Below are 21,349 nucleotides of genomic sequence, written 5' to 3'. Positions count from 1 at the left end.
GGGTGGGGTGGGGGGGATAGACTGGAATTCAGTCTATCCCATAACCGAGGCTCTGAGGCCGACTCTTGGCCCCTCCATGAACACGGCATGGTTGAGTGCCACATCTCATCACTACTGCATGACAATGCATAGTGTTTGGTCAGCATGAGAGCTTTGGCAGGAGAGATGCATCTCAGTTTGGAGCAGGAGGTTCAGTGAGGGTAGCAGCTTCAAATAGTCCCCTGATCTGGCCAGGTCACTTGGACCTAGGAGATAGAGATGTTAGCACTCTGACCACAGTTGCAGGGCCTTCTTTGCCTAGCCAGAGCATTGATATGCTCCCTCTTCCATGCTCTGGACCTGCAGAGATGACACATTTACATTGGTGCAGTTGGTGTTTAATTGTGTAAAAAGCAGCGGGCAGATGATGCAACCCCGAAAGGGGTGGGGGGCAGCATCACCTAAAACACTGGAGAATGACTGCTGAAAGAATCAGCAGCAAATCTCCACCTGGGTAAGTTACACCCATTTAGGCTTCATCTGGCTTCTTCCTGAGGCAAATCAATTATTACTTGTTCCCTCACCAGCCAGTGGCAAGGCACAGTAACAGCTGCCTACTTCTTGCAGCTTCTCCAACAGCCCCTGATCTTGGTGCAGTTTAGATCAGGGAACCAAGCAGGTATAAATGAAACTATTGTATGTGTTCATTGCCCATGCCGGACTATGGTCTACACTGGAGAACATTAATGAATGGCTTTAAGACATGCATTTATACAGATATCCACCATGTTCCAGTCATCTTGCTTCCCCGCCTCCCCCATTTGTAATGACATTTCTTTCCTCCTGATCTGATATGGATGGGAGCCAGCAGGCTAGAGATTTCAATTAACTTTAAAAGTTGCCGACTGATAAAACTCTTCAGCTCCTCAATAAATTGCATGAAATCTGTGGGGTGTAGCTCATGCCAGCTGCTGGGCTTGTTACATGTACCCTCATGCTCATCAGACAGATACTGATGGGTTAGCTATGTATTAGGGAATACGGCAGAGAAAAAAGTGTTAAAACGAAGACAAAGTCAAACATGTTGCTTCTAAAAACAAGCACAGCTAATGCCTTTCTTTTCCACTGTGCGTTGATTTGGTTTTTATTTTATCCCCATAATAAACGCATTGGGAGCTATCCCCTGCTGTGGAGTCAAAGCAAATGCCACGCTGTTTGGGACCCAGCTTATAAGTATAGAAGAAACTGTCATTTTCAATGAAGCTGGTGAAAGTGGACATGTTGTAGCAGAGAAGTCAATAGGCTGTTTAGTTTAACTGAGCCCCTAGTCGTGGAAAAACTCATTTTCACTTCTCTAGGTGAAGCAAAGGTCTTGGATACAAGTGTATTGAGTCCAAGCAGGATCCTACAGAAACACATGTGCTGTTTAAACTACTCTGCAAGATTGTTACTCTTAAAGAGAAATGTCTTGATGAAACCAGCAGGGGCTTTGTTCATTCCCCTAGCATGAGAAATATGACGAATGAAAACATTTGGTAGATTAGACGGTTTTCTCCGGAAGTAACCGAAGGACCACCGTGGCGCATGCCAGCTCTGCTTATAGCTCGTGTGCAGGGAGACAAAAGGTGAAGGTGACTGAGACAGTACACTAACTCAAACCAGGATTTCGTTGCATTGTAACTATAGAACTAGGGGCTGTGGGAGCTCCCACATCCCAACCGAGACATTTGACACTGTGAAAAAAGCACGTTGCTGTCTCCAGTTAGATTCAGGGCAGTCCAGGAACCTCGCTGCCCTGGTGGGAAGGAACAACGAAGGAGCCTTGGCTCCGACGTATGGGTTTTCTTTTTCCCTTTTGCTGAAACCTGAGACGTTCAGCCTTGTTCCCCACCCACACAATTTTCCTTTTTACGGATATGTTTAACAATTGCTCCATTCCTTGCAGAAGGCTGCATCGCTAATGGAATAGTTTTGATTTCCGTATACAGAAAACACACTAATTAACTGATCTATTCCTTTATTGCCGTTAGTTTTCACTGCCTCTTTTGGCTCCTGCTTCTTTCCTCCATGCTTTTACACATTCCCCATATGCTAGTCCCCACGCTCACATAACACATTTGAAATCACAAACAAACATGCATTTGATTCCTAGATATTAGAGTCGGAAGGAACCTCAGTAGGTCATCGAGTCCGACCCCCTGCCCTGGGCAGGAAAGAGCGCTGGGGTCAGACGACCCCAGCCAGGTGCATGTCCAGCCTCCGCTTAAAGACCCCCAGGGTAGGGGTGAGCATCGCCTCCCCTGGATGCCCATTCCAGATTTGGGGCACACGTGAACCTTCTTTTAGACATGGCCACCAGTCTCCCAACGTTGGAAGCCGTTCCAATTTTTCCAACCCAAACACACACATGTGAACATGCACAAATGTGCATATTGCTGATGCCATTTAGAGTCACTACTGGCAGTAAAGCAGGCTGGGGGTCCAAAGATCCAGCCAAGGGAGTTCTGATAAAAACCTGGCCCTAAATGTCATTGCTTGATAGGATCATATAATCATAGGGATGGACTACACCACCAGGATCATCTAGTCTCATTCCCTGCAGGATGAGCTATTCCTAAACCAAGCCGGATAGATGCCAATCCAACTTCTTCTTGAAAACCTCTGAGTTAGGAAATTCTGCAGGCAGCTTGTGTCTTGCTCTCTTGCTCGTTGCAGAGTTAGACAGACTCTTTTCTCCTCAGATATAACCTAAATCCACTATGCTGCCGTTTAAACCCATTGCCACTTGCCTTGCTCTCAGCGGCAAGGGAAAACAATTTTGCTCCATCTCCTTTATAGCAGCCTTTCAAATATTTGAAAACTGCTATTCTATTTCCCCCCTCATCTTCTTTTCACCAAATTGAACATATCTAGTTCCTATAACTTCCCTCAGACAGCTTGCTTGCCTCTCCCTTTATCGTCAGGTCACTCACCTCTGGATCCTCTCCAGTCTCTACCTCCTTCTGATTCTCCTCTCGTGCTAGCTTTGAAGCTCTGTCAGAATTCAGTACCGACACCGCTGGCTTACATCAGTGTAGGCACGATCAGATTCAGGCCCCGAAAGGTAACAAAACCCCTTCTGTGTACATGCCCACAAACTAACACCACTTAATATGCTGCACACAATGAATTTTACGACATCCATTTGTAAAAACTGGCAGAACGTGACCCACAAGGCACAACATTTCCTCCGAACCTTATCATCGGCTGCAAAGCAAGCTCCTGTGGTGAGCAGCTTGTGGCGTGCAGTACAGTAACCCGTTATGTGTTTCCATATGTATTTGTGGAGTCTGTGGCGTGTTTACAATATTGGTGAATCAACCACTTTGTTCAAATGTCATTTTAACAAAAGGCTCCACTCTGCTCTGACTTCTGGCTTTATTCAGAGATCTAGAAGTCTTTCAAGTTACTCTGCGTCTATCCAAAGGCAGTCAGAAGTTGTGTGGGTGTTTGAAAGTACTGTATGAGTGCTGATTTTGGTAGGGAATTAATACATGTTTTGAATTTAGACAACCTGCTTTAAGTACACAGGCTAGACTGGGGAATGGTCTCAAAGACTGTTAAGGGAACGTACTTCCTTTTATGAACCAAGTAGCCATCGCATGCTACCCTTCCTTCTCAAATGGGTTTCTTGGACCATGTCTGTAGGCTACTACAGCCAGAACTAGATAAGCTAGTGCTGATCTGCACACAAATACTAGCTGTAGCTACAGCAGTGAATTTAAAGCAGTATAAAGCCTCTCCTTTAGAGGCAGATTTACAAGTAGAAGGTGAAGGGAAATAAAATATACTAGTGTGCTTGCCCCACACTGGTGCTTGTCCCACGATACCAGTAAAAGCAACACATTTCTCACCAGCCCAGTTAAATAGAAACCCCCCCCATACAGATTAAATGTTGCTATTACCGATAACTGTGCACACATGCAGAACACACACACACACATTTTCAGCAGCAATGGAAGGGGCGTCCGGTCAATAGTACCTTGCGCCATGTTTTAGTGCATCTTTGAAGTCAGCGGAAGATGAGGGTACTTGGTGCAGCTCAAGAGGCACTCCCCATCTCGCGGGCTCGAACCCAAACGTGAACAGAACGAAGCACAGCTTTGTTCACCTGAGACGCTGCACTCCGGGAGCGGGACTGCGCCTGCACAGGAGTCCCCAAGCCAGTTTCCCCTGGTGCTGGTCCAGCCACAGCAAAATGGATTTCAGCACGGGCTATGCAAGCTGGCTGTGGACTCTAGGAAACTACTTCATGGCTGTAGCCCAGGAAACTCATCCCATGCTGCTACCAGTCCCCCAGCTGGCTATTTCAAAGCCAGCTAGGGTGTGTCTTTACAAGTTGCACTCATCTCTCTGGCCCAGTGCAGGCTGACTTTTCCTTGGCTGATTCTGTTCTTTTTGGCCCTCGCACTGACAGCACACAGAAGGTGAGGGATGAATAAGGTGGGAGGCAAGCAGGGAGGCAGGGCAATATGCTCCATCCCTGCCTTGGGAGACACTCCTAAGTTAGCATCCACCAGAACCCATGAATTTCTTGGCCTCTCCTCTGAGATGGCCCGACTTAATTCATGCAGCTTCTGTAGTCTGGACATTCGCCGATGCATGTGCTGAGCCCACCAGTTTGTCTTACGCAGCTCGGTGCACAGCTGCCAGGTGTGAATTAACACACAGCTAGAGTCTTGGAGCTGACTGAGAGCAAGAGACAAGTCTCTTTCTTACTCAGTGGAAATTCAATCCCCACAGCAGTTGAGGGAAAAAAAAATTAACATTCGCATTTCCTGAGCATCATCTTAGCTCTGGCCAAAGCCCTTAACAAGATGGTAGCATTTCTTTGACTTGAAACTGAGATGGTAGCCAACAACCTAAAAAAGCATGCATGGCTGAAGACCTCCTCAGAAATACATAGGGGAAGCCAGTGTGGCCTGTTTCCCAGGCTTAATGTTCAGGACAAGTGAGCAAAATCTGCGCCCCTGAAGGAGAAGGTGAAAAGGAAGCGTGGGTTCTCCCCAGTCCTACGTCCTCCCCTCCTAGTTATAGGCGATACAGAGTTTGTTTCCTACGCACCAGTGCAATGAGAAAAGGAAACTGTAGAGAGGTAAATCCCTTGCTTTTACACCCTTTTACTTGCCTGCGCCTGGGATTGAGAGCGTGCATGTTGTTATATTCTCCTCACAGCATCAACATCTGAGTGTCACCCGATCCAATTTACCAACGGGCATATCGTGTCTGCAGGAGGCACGTGTCAGCACATACTGATCAGACGTTTCATGGAAAATCCCAATATTTCAAATGCTGGTTGTGTTCCACAATGGAACAAAACAAAAAGTTGAATTTCAGAATTCCCCCTGAGAGACAATTTTCAAGACAGAACAAAAAAGCAAAACAACCCCCTCAACCAACAAGCAAAAGCCCAATAAAAAACTTCAGGTTAACGGGAACATTTTGTTCTCAAAATCTAACTGGAATATTTCCTTCTGATTTGGATTTGTCTTAGGCTGTAAGCATCTTATGCAATGGGGCCTTGGCTTGTGCATGGGGCTTTAGGCATTATTGCAATGCAACTAATGACTAATACCAACATTTGGCTGGACAGATGTGTTATGCTTCTAATTGGTGCTAAAAACATAATGCCTTACTACGCACGTTTATGCATACTGAGTCCAACACCCAGTTGTACTGGCATAAACTCTCTTCTGGAATATAAAAGCTGTGTGTTTATTTGTGGGCAACAGATAAGGGAAAGTTGAATGGCATCAAGCCATTAACACACCAGGTTAGCTTGGTCAGGTAGGTCCTGGAGTGAGCTCCCTCCATCTGCCTCTCTTAAATACGCTTATCTGAACCCTGGGAAACACCAACAGGAGCTCAAATGTCAGGAACACACCTGATACATAAGAGCAGTATTTGAAAGGGAAACCTTGCATTCCCAGTCTGCTGAAAGCACCTGTCTGATTTCATTACGTGATATTAGACTTCCAATCCAGGATCTAGCCTTAAAAAGCTGGGAAGGAGGTAGTGCTAAATCTGAATGTAACTGATGTCATGTGCCAGAGGCCATGGCTTTGAGAGCAGCAGGACCCTTTAGCAGCAGCCGGGACTGCATTAGACAAGACCACATGAAGCGTGCACAGCAGCAAAGCTAACGTAACTGCTGATGGGCCTGGTGCAGATCAGATCCATGCATCTTCCTGACCTATCTGTGTTACACTGGAGGAGGTGGAGACAAACCAGAGCAAAGGGCAAGGAAGCAAAAGCTGCTCATTCAGAGCATGAAACAGGTAGAGAGTCAAACCCTTCTTTCATTGACACCAATGTGGTATCAGTGACTTCAGTGGGACTGCTCCGGGCTTTCTGCAGAGCAAGCAAAGGGAGAATCAGACTCCTACAATCGCTCTGGAGAACGATTCTTAGTCCCACTTGCTACCTGTCATACTCTGCTTTCCTTATTCACAGCTCCTCTGAGCAATGGGAATATCTAAGAATAGCAATGGTCTATAAAGTGCTACAAGTTCAGAAAATGGCGCAGGTTGAGTCCTTCACTGTGTGCTTCTCAGAGGAACTTTGAGGTCTTTGACCTACTTTTCAAAACCCAGGCTCCTCTTTTTCTCACTTCCCACCTTGCTTTCTTTTCACAATCACCCTTTGTGTCCGCATATCCCAAAAACACTGTTGTGCTTTTTAAATTTTCAGAGTTTGACAGTAAAGTACCCAATTATGACTTGCATTGATCATGCTTCCATTGCATGGGCACCACTGAGCACAAGCTAAACTCTCAAAGCAAAAATACAATGGGTGCCATTGTGGCCAACATACTGGGAAATAAGCTAGGGACATTCAGCGACTGAAACCAGAAGCTGCTATAGCTTAAGCCAAAATGTCAGACTCGCATCCTTTGTTGACTGGGACAGAAAAACACTTGTGACATGCTCCCAAGCATCTTTCCAAAGGGAAGACTTAGAGAGGACTCAGGATGAGTTGTTAAGGTCAGCTCCCTTCTTTGGCTGTTACAGTGTCCCAGAGAAGGTAGGGCCCCCTGGGCTCTCTATTCCCTCCAAGACCCCATCTCCATATGCCCCTACTTCTCATTCCCTTTGCTCAATATGTTCTTGGAATTGCCTGCGAGTAGCTGATACCTGAACTTTCATCTGACATGATTAGTTTTGACTAGAGATGTAGATAACATGGTAGGTTTTTCTTCCTTAATTGGTTGAGCAGAACGCTTAGGATCAGGCTGCCTTTGCAGAAGCTCATGTTTTCATTATTTCTTTCTGGAAATATTCTTCAGCACGGACATACCATTCGTCACGTGCAGTAATGTCCCTCCCCAAAAACTCATACCATGCACCAGAGGCAAACATAAGAAAGCAAGTACATCGGTGAAACCCATTTTTTTAATGTCGCAATGAATATTCCTAGCAAACATGTCATGGCATTCACCCAGCTCTGTTCCTCCACAGCAATTAATTAAATTGTAGAATAACTGCCAAGTTCTGTACAGATCCCAGAGTTTCTGCTTCAGCTTGGTGCTGAATTCACAGCCATTGAGTTCTGGGACCATCTCAGGTTGGAGATCTCCAAAAAGCATTGTGAGCCTCTCTCCACAGACGCCTGAAGTACTCCAGCCAGCTTCGACCCAGAAAAGACTCTGGGACCTCCTGCAAACAGATGCCAGGAAAGTGAGGGGACCCCAACGATACAAATAATAGTTGGAGCGTGTCAACAGGCTGGGGAGGGCAGCACAGAAATGCATCAGGGAGGGGAAGTTAGCGAGGGAGACCAACTTCTGCATGTCTTAGGCTGCTAATATGACTAATCCGACTTTTTTGATTAAAATGAGTATCACAGCACACCCACATACGGCCCAAGCCTAATGAGGTAGGGCCCACAAGCTGACCCATTAACCTTCTGGTCTCAAAACATTAACTTTACCTGGTATAATGTCTTCTCGACAACATAAAGGTTAATAATCTGCATCCAAAACAGAACACATTTCGGTTAATGCCCAATTAAGCAAGCTCTGTGGTAGAGAAAACAGCACGACGCAGGGGCCAGGATGGCCAGGACAGGGTGCCAGCGATCTAAAACGAGCAGATGCCGGACGTTAAGTGTGGAGCCGGCACCCCAGTATGGTGATACAGGAGTACTGCAGGCACGGAAAGGTTGCTTTTGGTACCGGAAAGCAGAGCCGTGGACCTGGCCTTCTGCAGGCACCCAAGTATTGGGGAGTGCCTTACAAACAAGCTCAGGTGGGTGCCTTAGTGCGGTAGCCAGCTTGAATCATGGGTAATTCCAGGGTCAGGTTAAAGAAAAGAGGGTGCTTTTTTTTCTAAGGGAATATTTGAAGAAATGCTTTCTAGTTTTAGTCAACATCCCCCTTCCCTCCGCCCTCCACTGTTTCAGTTGTTTGATTAACCTATTCAAAGCAAAAATGTTTTGATTCAAATCAAATGGGAGAGAAATCACAGTGCTGTGTCTTTGGGTTTTCACTATTGTGCTGTCCCCTCTCCTTCTCCGTGCAGGCGGAGGATCAGACAAAACAAAGGACGTAAAACAAAGGACATCGTTTTTTTTAAAAAAAAAAGTCAATTCTATTTGGCTTGAATGGAAAGGAAAATTTTGCGTGGTGTCAACACGAAGAGACTGGAGTTTTCCACAACATTTATACCGAACGGAGATGGATATTTTTCAGCAGAATACAGTGAAGAGGGTTTTGTCCAGCCTTCAATGCGACTATTCATTCGGTGGCTCTAGTTGGACGTGGGCAGCTCTCCTCATATCATTCCCCAGGAAGCAAGTCCTGCTTGCTTCTGTGAAACAGCTCCTGAAATGTCTAACAAGGAGGCAAATGGTCACCTCAACCAACACAAATAAGCAAAGGTTTGCAAGCACAGGGACAAAACCCTCCTGGATCCCATTAGCCTCAACCCCAGAGGCCAAACTTACCCTCCTCCTCTGCGCGGTGGAGATGACATGGGGAACACTGCAGCAAAATCCACAGGAGAGCAGCTGCGGGTGCTGGTGTGACGCTCCCGGGATGCTTTGTAGGGCTCACCCCACATCGCCCCTTTGATTTGCTCTTAGCGAGAGGGCTTTGCTTCTCATGAGCTGAACTGAAGCGAGCAAAAGGGTGAATAACTGAAACAGTTTAGTTACTGAGCTTGCAACACGGTTACCCCAGCTGGCATCCTGTCCCCCATTCCCTTCCCACCTCCCACACCCTGTAAGCCTCCTTGTCATCCTTTAATAGGATCCCGTTCTCTCCCCCTGAAAACTTCCACTGGTCTCCAATCTCTTCCCACTCTTTGCAAGTCACTCTACTAGACCTCTGCTGCCCTCCTTCCCCAGGCCTTTGCTCTAACCCAAGTAACCAACCATTTTCAAGGCAGTCCTGAATTGTCGGGCTGCATTTCTGGTGCCCCAAAGAACTGATCTTTATAATATTGGTTCTTCATTGGCTGACTCCCCCTGCAAATATTCCCAGGCTGCAAGTTTCTTGCTGCTTCAGCAGGCATTGCACAGTGGTGCTGGGCGCAATGGGGATGCGATCCTGGTACGCTGCTCCAGGTGTGGGAGGTAGCTGTGGGTTACTTCTTTAACCAGGAAAAGCACTGCTGTTTTCACATGCACTGCAGAGCTAACTAGACCTTCTGCAGCTATAGTCTACTACTGGACTCGATGATTTCCCGAGGTCCCTTCCAGCCCTAATGTCTATGAAATCTATGAAACCTCCAATTCCAGAGGCCTGTGGAGCATCCAGGCCATGCTTTGGATTTTACTCCTGAAAAGCCAGGTGCTTTATCCTGTCCTCTCACTGTCCTTCCAGCACACTTATGCACCATCCCTCTTCAAAAGAAATCCACCCACAAGACCCACCAAGATACAATGCCTCCTCTCCACCTGAAGGTCCTCCTCTGGGTTGAGGTGACTTAATTTCTACCCCTGCCCTTAAACATCCAAGACTTTAGACTCTTCCCCCACTGCTTGGCCTGCGAGCAATCTGGGAGAGAGACAGTAATAATGGAGCCAGACAAAGAAAAGGAGTACCAAGAGATCATCCGGGGAGGCAGAAGAAGAATGAAAATAGTGCTTTTAATATCATTTACAGCAAACTTACAGTATGTATTTCACATCACATATTTCTAAACTGCTCATCTGGAAAATATAAGCTGCAAAAATACTGAATGCAGTACTCAAAATATATCGAGCATGTGGTTTCTTGTTCTTTTCTTTTCTTTAATCAGTTGTACAGTGAGACATTTTCTTTTCCAAACCAGGCTTTGATTTATTTTGGAAGTGCTGCTAAAAGCCTTCAGAACCATAGCCAGTCAAGACAGCAAGTTTCAAGGGACTTCTGGAGGAACCCTTCTTGTTGGGCACAACAGGAAAGGATTAGCAACATGCAGCTCAAGGCGGGAGCAGGGGCATTTTGACTCGGGGTCCATGGCAAGACGCTGTGGGTTGCTTGTGACTTGAGCTCTCAGAAATAGAAGTGGAAGTGTCCTAGGTGGGGAGGTTCTTGCACACTCGTATACAAGTGTGGCATATACATAGGTTTCCAAGTGGAAATGATCTAGACAGAAGGCTGACTTATTTTTGTGAGCAGGACAAACTCCATTGGCCAGTCTGGCATGGACAGCATAGCTATGGGCAAATGTGAGGGACACAGGGAATCTAGATGAGATGCTTAATAGGATGACCTACATGGAAGTGTCTCATGGGCTTTGATGGGGAAATCTGCATGAAGACTTCGTACCCTTACCCAAGGATGGGGTCATTCCTTTGAACAGTGGCACCAAACATTTGCCAGAGAAGTCCTGAACTTGCAATGAATGGCAAGATGTTTTCAAGTGAGATATCTCAGGATTTGGAGGGTGCAAAGATGGGCAAACATGCTTATTCGTGAGGCATAGCTTCTGCATCTCAACATGCTAGCACTTGGGTTCCCCTCAGCAGGCCATGGAGTAAAAGAGGAGGGGACTAGGTACAGGGTAGAGTTCCTGCATACAAATCTGAAAGAAATTCCAGAGTTTCAGAGGTACCGGCTGGCTGAATCTGGACCAAGAAAGTGTGTTTCCTGTCTGCTCAAACCATAAAGCTCTGAGTCAGCTGGAGCTATTCCTAGAGGATTTCAGGGACTGAGAATAATGAGGGCACACAGGTGTGACATATCTTCCCTTCAACCCCAGCAGAAAGAAGAGAATCAAAGAGAAATCAGACACATTATAACATCATTTTCTCCCATTATGTGAATGGGGCTGCCTGGGAAGTACTATTTGCTCTACCCTCAACCAACTTTCAAGAGCTGCTCTCCTTTGTGTCAAATTGGTTATATCCCTCCTGCCTGGTAGAAATTCAGGTAGTGTTTGTAGTTCACATATACAGCGGAACAGTTTTTAAAAAATCAAACCCAAATGCAGTATTTTCTCACCGAACGCCTTTTATGCATTTCTAGCACACACAACCATACATATTCCCAGGTCTGGAAGGTATTTCCAGCCTATATAGCAGTGGAAGAAATGTTGTGGATTGCATTAAACTTGTATCAAAAACCTAACAAACACCACACTTCTTGTACTTTATTTACACGGTAATCACGTATAATATAATACAATACAGCGTTCCATTTTCAGTGGTAGGCACTATGGGTTTAAAAAGGTCACAGCTCTCCCCCACCCTCCCCAAGTGTTTGGACATCGCACCAAAGAGAAAGAAGAGATTGTTTTTCTTTTAAATGCTACCTTGTCCCAGGGCCACAGTACTTTCCCGCTGAGCTCTGATCTAGGCTAGATACTTGCTGGGTATGGTTGATAGGACATGCTTGGGACTAAGATGCAATATGGCTATGCAGCAGGTGGAAACATCAAGAAGCCCACAAGGTGTCTTAGAGCAATCAGGTATGACAGGAATGAGTCAAAGGCTTAGATCTTCACTGGAGTTCAGACTAGTGAGGCACAAAGAAATATAACACTCGTGTGGGCTGCCCTAAAGGTAAATGCCCCAGTAGGTGTGCGAGGCAATACTTGGGGCAGGGTAATCCTTTTGACGGGTAAAAATGGATGCGCTGAGAAAAGGTGCCCTTTGTTGCCAATATGGTTAGGAAGATGCGCTATATTAGGTCTTGTATAACTCTGACTTCCATGATTCAACAGATGCTGTAGTTCTGATATGAGAGCTGTACAAACCAATGCAAACAATCTCCACCAATGCTTAGCTTCCCATACTAATTTGCTTTCTAAGTACTCATACCCCTTCTGTATTTTCTCTTTGGTTTTTTCTAATGGGTGAGGTACCTGCTGGCAGGAACGTTTGCAGGAATGAAGCATTTTAAGCAACTACCAGACTGTTCCTGGAGAGGCAATTTTAGTGAGAGCTAATCAGTTTGCATAAACAGACATAGCTCCGTGGGGCCACAGTGATTTTCCCCAGGTGAGGACATGACCTACTATTCATGATCTGTGCTTCTAACTTGATTGTTGTAAAATTAGAGTCATCAGAAATATCCCATGTGTGCAATCCAAACTAACCAACCCAGGCTGGATGTTGACTGTTTTCAGGGACTTGCTCAAAATCAATCACCAGGCTAAAGGTTACATGCAGAAATGACTTGGCAAATAAACTGGGGAAACCTTAAACTCCTGGTAGACAATTCACAAAGAGAAGAAAAGGGCAAACTTGCCCAATGATGGTCATAAATCATTTGCCCAGCTCTTTCTGGCCTGGTTCTTATTGCTAATTGCCATCTGTCAGTGATGCCTACCTTGTGCACAACAGCCCAGCACTAGCCTTTGTTGGGATAAAGTTCATATTTTTCTTCCCATAGGGAGTCTTCACATTCCAACTGTGCTCTGCTCTAGCCCACTTGACAACCAGCATTTTTTCTTCATAATGTTCCCTTTTCCTTTGTAATTAAAAAGTGGAAAAGCAAAAGAGAGCTAGCACAGCCCTCTAAAGGCTATGAAATACACTGGATTCTTGAAATCAATCCATTCCAGCAAGCAAATGAGTTTGGAACCCATTTCAAGAAGCAAAACCGTATTTACCCTACCTACACACGAATATCCTAATCTCAGGATAAGGTCCATGCAGAAAGGTCCCTGATCTGACATCCACTCTGTCCGCCCCATGAGTACAGTGCCTACAGCTTAGAACTGGTAATGGGGTCAAAGGCAAAGAAAGCCATGCGTCTTTTTACTCATTGTAAGCAAAAGATGTTGGTATTTAGCCTGTCATTCACATCATCCACACAGCCTCCTCCTGCTCTTTTAAACTCAGGAAACAAGACCTGAGCCAAGGATTTTATGAAATAACAGTATTCAAAGAAAGACTACTCCCAATGTCGAAAGCCCGTCTTGGGAATATTTTCTAGTGAAGCAATTGAATTAAGATTTATATTTGCTGGAAACCTCCGCAGAAGGACAGGAAAAAAATATGTCATTTGCCGCTTACAGGGAGTAACAAATTTAGTAAGAGCAGGAAAAAAAAAAGGCATCATGTTTTCAGCGTAGCTGATGAAAATAAACTAAATGAGATGTTCCCGTCTCCGAGGACTTTTCCCTGGCAGTGCTGATGTCTTTAAATATTACTGGCTTGTTATACTTAACTGATGCTTTGGATGTTATTAGAGGGAGGGGTGGGTGAGAAGGCATTGCCCACAATAAGATAAAGGGACCCAAACAGGACATTACAAAAAATATTTGTGGAAAATTGGGGTAGGAGAGCAGAGTCAGGTGGGCAGCTGGAGATGCCAAGAGGCTGAGGTTTGGAAAAGGGGCTGAGATAGGTGCCCATACCCAGCTGAATATCAATGACAGCTGATTCTTCTTTCCCTGGAAGTCCTTTGAGAATCTATATTGTCCTTTCACCTATGGTTATTTTCTCTCTTCTTGAGTCCGCCTGACTCACCATACACTTAGCCCAAGCTATACACAAAGAACAGTCACTTTTCTCCTCTTCCTAACACGTGCACACTTTAGGAACTGCATTTTGGCTTTGTCTTAGCAAGGGGATATGGTAGGGGCCTGATGCTGTCTGGTCCCAGGGAAACCAGAACTGGAGCCTGGGGCCGGTGGAAGAGTGGGTCGTGAGACAAGCGTGGAATAATGGAATAAATTCACAGATCCCTGCTACTTCCCCCTCATTCAAGTCAAAGGCATTTGGGATTCTCGAGAAGGGCTTTTAAATGGCCCTATGATAAAAATCGGTGTGAACTTTGCACACATGACTGAGCGACGGGAAGAAGGGGGGTGCACATGTTGGAAGCCTTTTGTCTACAGAGATAGCTGTCAGAAAATTACGGATGGTTATAAAAGCATAGCTGGTTTTAAAGTCAGAACGGGAATTTGTCTGGAGACCTCTCTAAAATAGGAGAACAAAAGGGATTTTACATCAATCCTAAGAGGTATTTGCACAAGAGCCTTAAACACCACTAATTCCCTTTCCACTTGAGAAAGCAAACTGCACACCTAGACTATCTGTCGCAAAAGGAAATAAGAAGCCCAACAGACCCAGCTGTGAGAAATATTTTCTAACAGCAGCAGTGGCAGCAGCAACAGAAGCTGTCTCCTGCTAGAATTTCGCAGCTTGCTGTGTTAGTAGCCCCGGGGCTGCTCCTGGGTCTGTCCTGGAACGACACTGCTGATTGCTAAATTGAGCTTGCTGTCTTTTCCTGGACCCTACTTACCCTGGGAAGAAAGCAGAGGTGGGGGTGAAATGCCTGTGCTTCCATGTTCCTTTGGCCAATGAAAATAATTGAGAATGAAATGAATTCTAGAGGTGGGGGGTGCGTGTATAGGGAATTTTCTCAATTTATTTAAGGAAGTTTCTTTTACAGGCCCAAGCTACTTAGAGACTCTACAACAACTTGATTTCCATGTGTACTCCTCAAACCCTCCATTTGGTTTCATTTTTTTAAAGCATATTGTGAATTCTCCTGGCTGTCAGGTTCCTACTCAAGTCAGAAAAATAATGGCAGCACTGGGAGCCAAGGTGTGATGACTTGGGAGACTGTGGCTTCCCAGACAACAGTGAACAGCCCTTTTCTTTGAACAGGAATGAAGTGGGGAGGGGCTGGCTAGATAATTCAGTGACTTTAAAATTCCTATCACTGCCACCATATGAGCAAGATGCTACACTTGGAAGGAATTTAAATGGAAATATGTTGCTTTCCCCAGAATATTCTTTGCTCTGCTGAGATGCACAAGTACCTGGGGCAGAAACTTGGGAGGTGTGATTTCTTTAAATATAGAGACAATCTGAAGAAGCATCGCATGGCTTAAAGCAGCAGGGGCCAACTTTTTTGGCAGGCATGCCACAAACTAACCCCATACCCTCCCCTGGTGCTACTCTAATCCCTTTCTGCTGTCTGATCAGCTGCTCTGCTTTCTGCTCCCTGCCTTGTGCCCCCTGCTTGATCTGCTGTTCTCTTTTCTGCTACCTACCCTACCTGCTGCTGTGCTGCCTGACTGCTCTCTCTACCACGTGCCACACAGAGGCTGTCCAAGCCACTTGTGGCATGCAGGCTGGCCATCCCTGCTTTAAAGCAGGGGTGTCAAATGTATAACCCATGGGCTAGATCCACTCCAAGTGGCCTGCCAGGCTGCTGATGGGACACATAATTTGGAGGTATGGCTAGCAGTGGGCAGATGCTGCTACAAAACCTGGGCCCCTAGTGCCCTGATGGACATGGCTTCAGTGGTAGGGGTGGCAAGCGAGGGCTGTGCTGACATGGCCCTGGCTTGCCCTGTGGCTGCTTTGTCTACCAGGGCTTGCACCATCTGCCGTGGGAAGTGGGCACCTGGGCCTGTGGCTGTTTGCCTCACTGCCAGCACCGCTATGGTTAACTCCACTGGGCTTGCAGGTCTCACTGGGGCTTCCTCTGAGTTAGAGCCATGAGCGGGGCAAAATCAGGACTCAGGTCCTAAACTGGACAAAGCATTTCTCAGAAGTCCTCTGGACTGCTGCAAAGCACCCTGGGAGGTGAGGACCCCGCTTGGAAGACTGTCAGCATGCGGCTCCAAAAACTGTCACCGCCCAGCAGTTGGGGAAGATCCTGAATCACATTTTTGCTGAGATAAGTTTCAGTCAAAGCCCTGAATTGGGAGGAAGTCTGACCTGGCTTGGGGCTTGCGTCTGCTTTTCTCCTGCCATGTGGGATATCTTTCCCCATCCATCCTTGCCCTTTCTTCCCTAGTAAGGTTAAGCCATTTTTGGAATTAGAAGTGAAATGCCTATAAAAGCAAGGCAGCAGTCCATTGGAGGGAAGGGGTATTGCGAGGATCCCCTCTGCTTTACAACAGCTGTCTGCAAACGAGGGGTCATAACCCCAGGTGGGATCTTGGCCCACATGAGTGGGGATGTGTGCTCCATGGATTTCCCAATTCCTCTAAGCCTGCAACTAGGCTTAAGGAGTTAGTGCAGCTCAGCTGCTCTGTGGTAACTGTCCCGATATGCTCACAATTTCTCCCCGGTAAGTGAAAGCAAAACTATGGCAACTTGGCCCTGTTTCAATCAGGGGTAAACGACCTCAGTTTAGCTCTCTCTTTCTGGGTGCATCTACATGAGCTGACTAATTAGCTGTGCTGTAAAGTGTCTGCATCTACACGTGTGGCCCTAGTAGAGTGTAGTAAACTAATAAACACCGCTGTAGGGTAGTACTTGTAAATACAAGTGCTGTTATTTACTGTGCAGCAACACACCTGGAGATGCTGATAGAGTTGGCTTGGGCACGAGGGTGTTTCAGCGTGGGGGCTGCCTGCCAGCTAGCCCTGCACTGGAGTACCCTCATGCCCCAGCCAGCCCCTCTGCAGCACGTTGAGCCGGGTTGGAGCAGCCGGACTCCCCGGACCCCTTCCCAGCTGGGACGACTCCAGCCTGGCTCAATGTGTTGCATTCCCAGGCTCACATTCAAACACAGCACCTGGGAGCAATAAATTCCAGCATGATACACTCCAGAGTTAGTTGCTTTGAATTAATTGCACTTGTAGATGCGCATATTGTGGGTTAAGAGTGGGAATGGGGATGTTCACAAGGAGCAGCTGGGGCTGTTGTTAAATCCCAAACCTTTGTTAACTGTGGGCACACAACCTGTTACTGGTCTATGGGGTTTAATGAAACGCTAGCCCTGCGAGTGAGGTTCTGAAAGAAAATGTTTCGGGACTGCTACTCCAGAATTAAAGTTAAGCAACAAGCCAACAGGGTCGGGGATACTGAGATCTGCAACGACACTGCTCTGAGTTACTAGCCTGCAAATTTTGCATGCCCCCCGCTCTTTTCCTATGCCTTCCCTGGAGCGCGCTGGCACCCTTGAGAACGGTGGGAATGGAGGCTTCCTAATGCCCCTGCTTTTCAAACCACAGACTTGTCACAAAGAAAGAAGAAACAGAAAAAACCAAACATGCCAGATTTTTAGAAGCAGCCTCAAAATAAAATCCACCCAGGCAGGCTGCATAAATGAAAAAAACCCAGAATAAATTAAAATGACATCAAAATAAAATAAAAGCAAATGAAGTGCCACTTCATGCTTTGGAATGCTGTTTTCTGCAACTCTGGGAAGAGGGAGCGTTTTGATTTTACATCAGATCACTGACAAACCACGGCTCTAGAACTCTTTTCAGTTTGTTGCGTGTCATGCGAGTATATTATTTTCATTCCTCCCACACTTTCAGAGGAAAACAAAAAAAACGCAAACTGAAAAAGGGTTTATAGAATTTCAAGCAATTAGGCGTCGAGAAACATTATTCTCCGTGACATTTGTGTCTGTGCGTGTGTATCGAGTATAAAATTATGAGCTAACATTTGAAAAGACAGCAATCTATAAGCAATGAATTTTCAAAAAGAGGAAAACTGTACAGAATTATTTCAAAGGCTTATACTTGACAATTATACATATTTTATGAGGCAGTTATGCAGCCGACCCCTTTGTTTAATTCATTGTCTTATGGATGCAGTATTTCTATTTTACCAGACAGGATATACTAAACTGATCTAAATATTGTGGTTTAAAAAGCATCATTTACCACCCAACAGATAACAATGGCACTGCATAGCTGTTTAATGCTCCATTTTGTTAACTCCTCCCTTTATCAAGTGATTCTGTACATGGCTCCAAGCCAAGAATCAAACAGCTACAGTTACAATATTTGTCAAGTATTTGGCACAGCGGAGTTTCTCTGATGGACTGGGTGTTTTTCTTTTTTTTGTCTTTGCCCTTATTGTTGCTGAACATCATTTAATGCTGTCCATAAATTACAAATGCACATGTAAAGTTAGTCAACTGGAAGAAGTCTTTTACTCCCAGCTCTTAACTGCCTAGATTAGAGCAAGGTCTGCTGAAAAGGTACTGAGCACAACTGGCAGTTTAACCTTACTGTTTCATTGCGCAGTGTTTGATGTGTCCATTGCCAGCAATGGACAAGACTCAGGAAAAATCAGCCACTCTTTGAACTGCAGGAAAGCTATAGCCAGTGTTGAGTTGGACGTGCCAGGTAACTTCTTTGTTTTCAGGCTTACAACAGCCTCAAAAAGACAGACAAAAAGAAAAAACAACAACAAAAAAACAAACAAAAAACCCAAACACCAGACCAAAACTGGTTTCATGAACAATGCTAACCCTTAAAATGCTTCTGACATTAGAAAGGTGGCTCATTTCAGTTTGTACTTGGGGGAAATATATTAAATGTTGCCACACTGTATTGCTTAACGGTAGGAATGTCCCAAACAAAAAAAGGCCGTGCCATAAACAGCTTGATCCAATGCCCACTGCAGTCAGTGGCAAAACTGCCTTTGAGGTCAGTGGGCATTGCACAAGAGCCTAATTAAAATACATATAGATTCTCTCTCTCTCTCTCTCTCTGTATATCTGTCTATCTATCTATCTATCTAGATAGACAGACAGACAGACAGATATAAAAATACATAAAAGCCAATTCTTCTTCCAGGTCTGTGCCAGCAACTCACATAACATCTAGTTGGGATTTTAAAGACTACTCAATGTTGGCCACATCTGATCATATTTTAAAATATCACCCTTTCACAGGAACCCTGTATGCAAATCTAAGGGCAAAATCTGGCCCAGAGGAGGCCAGATTCTGCAACCTTTACTCACACAAGCTGCTCCATTGAAATCAAAGGGACCTCTCATGCAAATAAAAATTGTAAATAAGAGTTGCAGGTTGGGACTGACATGTTCTCTCCCCCCTCCTCCCCCCTCATGCACACACATGTACACGCTCGCTCTCTTTAACGTTAAAGAACACTCCCACCCCTTCAAGTTCTAAATTGCAAATCATATATACAGACCTTTAAAAACTGGAGAGAGCATAAACAAAGGGTCTCTCCATATGTATATTCACTGAGTCACATGTATTATGAAAAAATTATTATGTAAATCTTCATGTTGTCCTAGAAGTATCAGACTAGTAGTTATTTTTATACAGACACAGTGCTTTCACTCTCTTTCTCATTTATAATACACTGTAAGCCCTCAGTGGTATTACAGTGCACCAGAATGAAGACATGAAATGCAGTGGGGTAACTGAAAACCTTGAATAAATTTATATTTTTGGTGTACTGAAAAAGAAACAGGAAGATAATGCAATCGGTATCATAAATTCCCCTTATAGAAAACTGTCAATGATTTAAGGGTTAACATAGATTTGAAAATATTTAAAAAAAACTCTCATCAGAGGATTACACAGACAAAATATCTGGAATGCATCCCCTTCTAAAAACGACAGAGCTTTTGGCAAGTGTAAGCAAATGACTTGCCCTTTATATTGGGTTTCATAGATCTGAGCCCAGCCATTCACAGAGGACCAAAATCTGAGACCCATGAGTTGGTCACTGCTGAAAGGGCACTGAGACCTTTGCCCACGAGGTGCAACCTGGGGGTAGTGTTTCCAGCAGTGTTCAAGGTATTTAATATGGAATCATGGCTGGTGACAGAGTGTAAATAGTTGATTAACTCCAGCACTGTTCCCTCTTTGACATTGCTGAGAGAGTGCGCTGGGTTTGAACAGCACCCAGACTGGCTAAGCCTTTAGTCCATATTGCAAAGGTGACAGGGCTGCATATATCCTGAACAGCACACAGTGCCACAAATGCTTATCTTGGAATTGCCATTGCTTGCTTGCTTCTTCTTGTCTTGTGCCCAAGAAGGTCCATCCACCCAGCTCTCCAATGAAACACTGGATTTGCAGCTACTGATGCCCTTGCAGCTGTTTCCATCCTGGAAGATCATACCATCATCGAAGGGGCTGGTACCCAGCCATCTTGGGTTTATGTTTTCTCCATCATTCCTGCAGGATTTCAAAGATGATCCCATTCAAAGATTTTGATACTCTGAATCTCACCTAGGTCTGATTTTGAGAAAAGGACAAAAAGTTTCCTGTGGGTTTTTTTTAATTTTAATTTTTCCTCTCTTTTTTTAATAAAAAGGACCCTTATATTAATATAGAGTTCATCCATCCTTAGTCACTATAAAACAGACTCCATATTTTCACACCATTCGTGATCTTCAAGATTATAGATAAATTTTGTCCTATGTGACTGATTAGGGGGCACAGAGTCCCGCCCCAGATTGTCTAGGGTGAGAGTAGAGGCAAAGAACTCACTAGTGCTGAGCCCACCTTCGTGGTTCTTGATGTACCGCTTATAGTTTTTCCTCAAGCACTGCCAGGTGGTTGTATATAAGATGAACGCGAAAGATTTCAGCGCTATCGCAATGCTAACATACAGGTATCTATAGACAACGTTGTCATACAGTGCACAAGCTCCTTGCTCGCCACAAAACGTGCTCCAGAACAGACATGTTGAGTCAATTCCAGCCCCAAAGATCAAGGGAGGTGGGATAAAACCTGTTAAGATAAAAGAGACATTTAATGGTGTCATGCCGCTCATAATAAAGATGTCTTGGAGGTAGTGATGGAAACCGGTATCCTTTATTAAGGCTCATGGACAAAGACAGACCTTTGGTTCGGACTAGTTCCTAAATTCCTAAACAAACTAACCTTACCTGGACCCATCACCGCACATGACCTTCTGGACTCAATCATTAGGGAAAGGTTGCCTATCTATATCACAAATGTCCCAATTCATGTTAAGTGTTTTGTATTATACTTCTAATCTGCTGTTTTCCTGGGAAGGTCAATGACACAGTTTATTGAAGAGGAAGAAGAGTTACAGGCCTAAAGCAGAGCTCTGAGTCTAGATACAGACTTCTCCACATTTCACAGCATTCACAGTGAGAGGTTTGTCAGAGCTCCTTGCAATGCAATGCTCAGATCCAGATTTGAATTCTCTCCTGATTCGTGTGTGTGTGTGTGTGTGTGTGTGT

At 45.1% G+C, this 21,349-nt stretch overlaps 1 protein-coding gene across 1 annotated transcript in view; it reads right to left on the bottom strand.

Moving 5' to 3' along the window:
* Positions 1 to 19,554: 19,554 nt before the first annotated feature.
* SLCO3A1 (solute carrier organic anion transporter family member 3A1) overlaps positions 19,555 to 21,349 on the bottom strand; it is a 210,432-nt gene continuing 208,637 nt past the window's right edge. Inside the window, exon 10 of the mRNA XM_019533182.1 lies at positions 19,555 to 20,870. Coding sequence (XP_019388727.1) covers positions 20,491 to 20,870 — 380 coding nt within the window. The 3' untranslated portion in view covers positions 19,555 to 20,490. The remainder of the gene's footprint in view (positions 20,871 to 21,349) is intronic.

Source organism: Crocodylus porosus, unplaced genomic scaffold (assembly GCF_001723895.1).
Source record: "Crocodylus porosus isolate Cpor-Errol unplaced genomic scaffold, CroPor_comp1, whole genome shotgun sequence".
Lineage (NCBI taxonomy): Eukaryota > Metazoa > Chordata > Crocodylia > Crocodylidae > Crocodylus > Crocodylus porosus.
The sequence above is the reverse complement of the archived record's forward strand: the minus strand, read 5'-3'. Positions and strand labels throughout refer to the sequence as shown.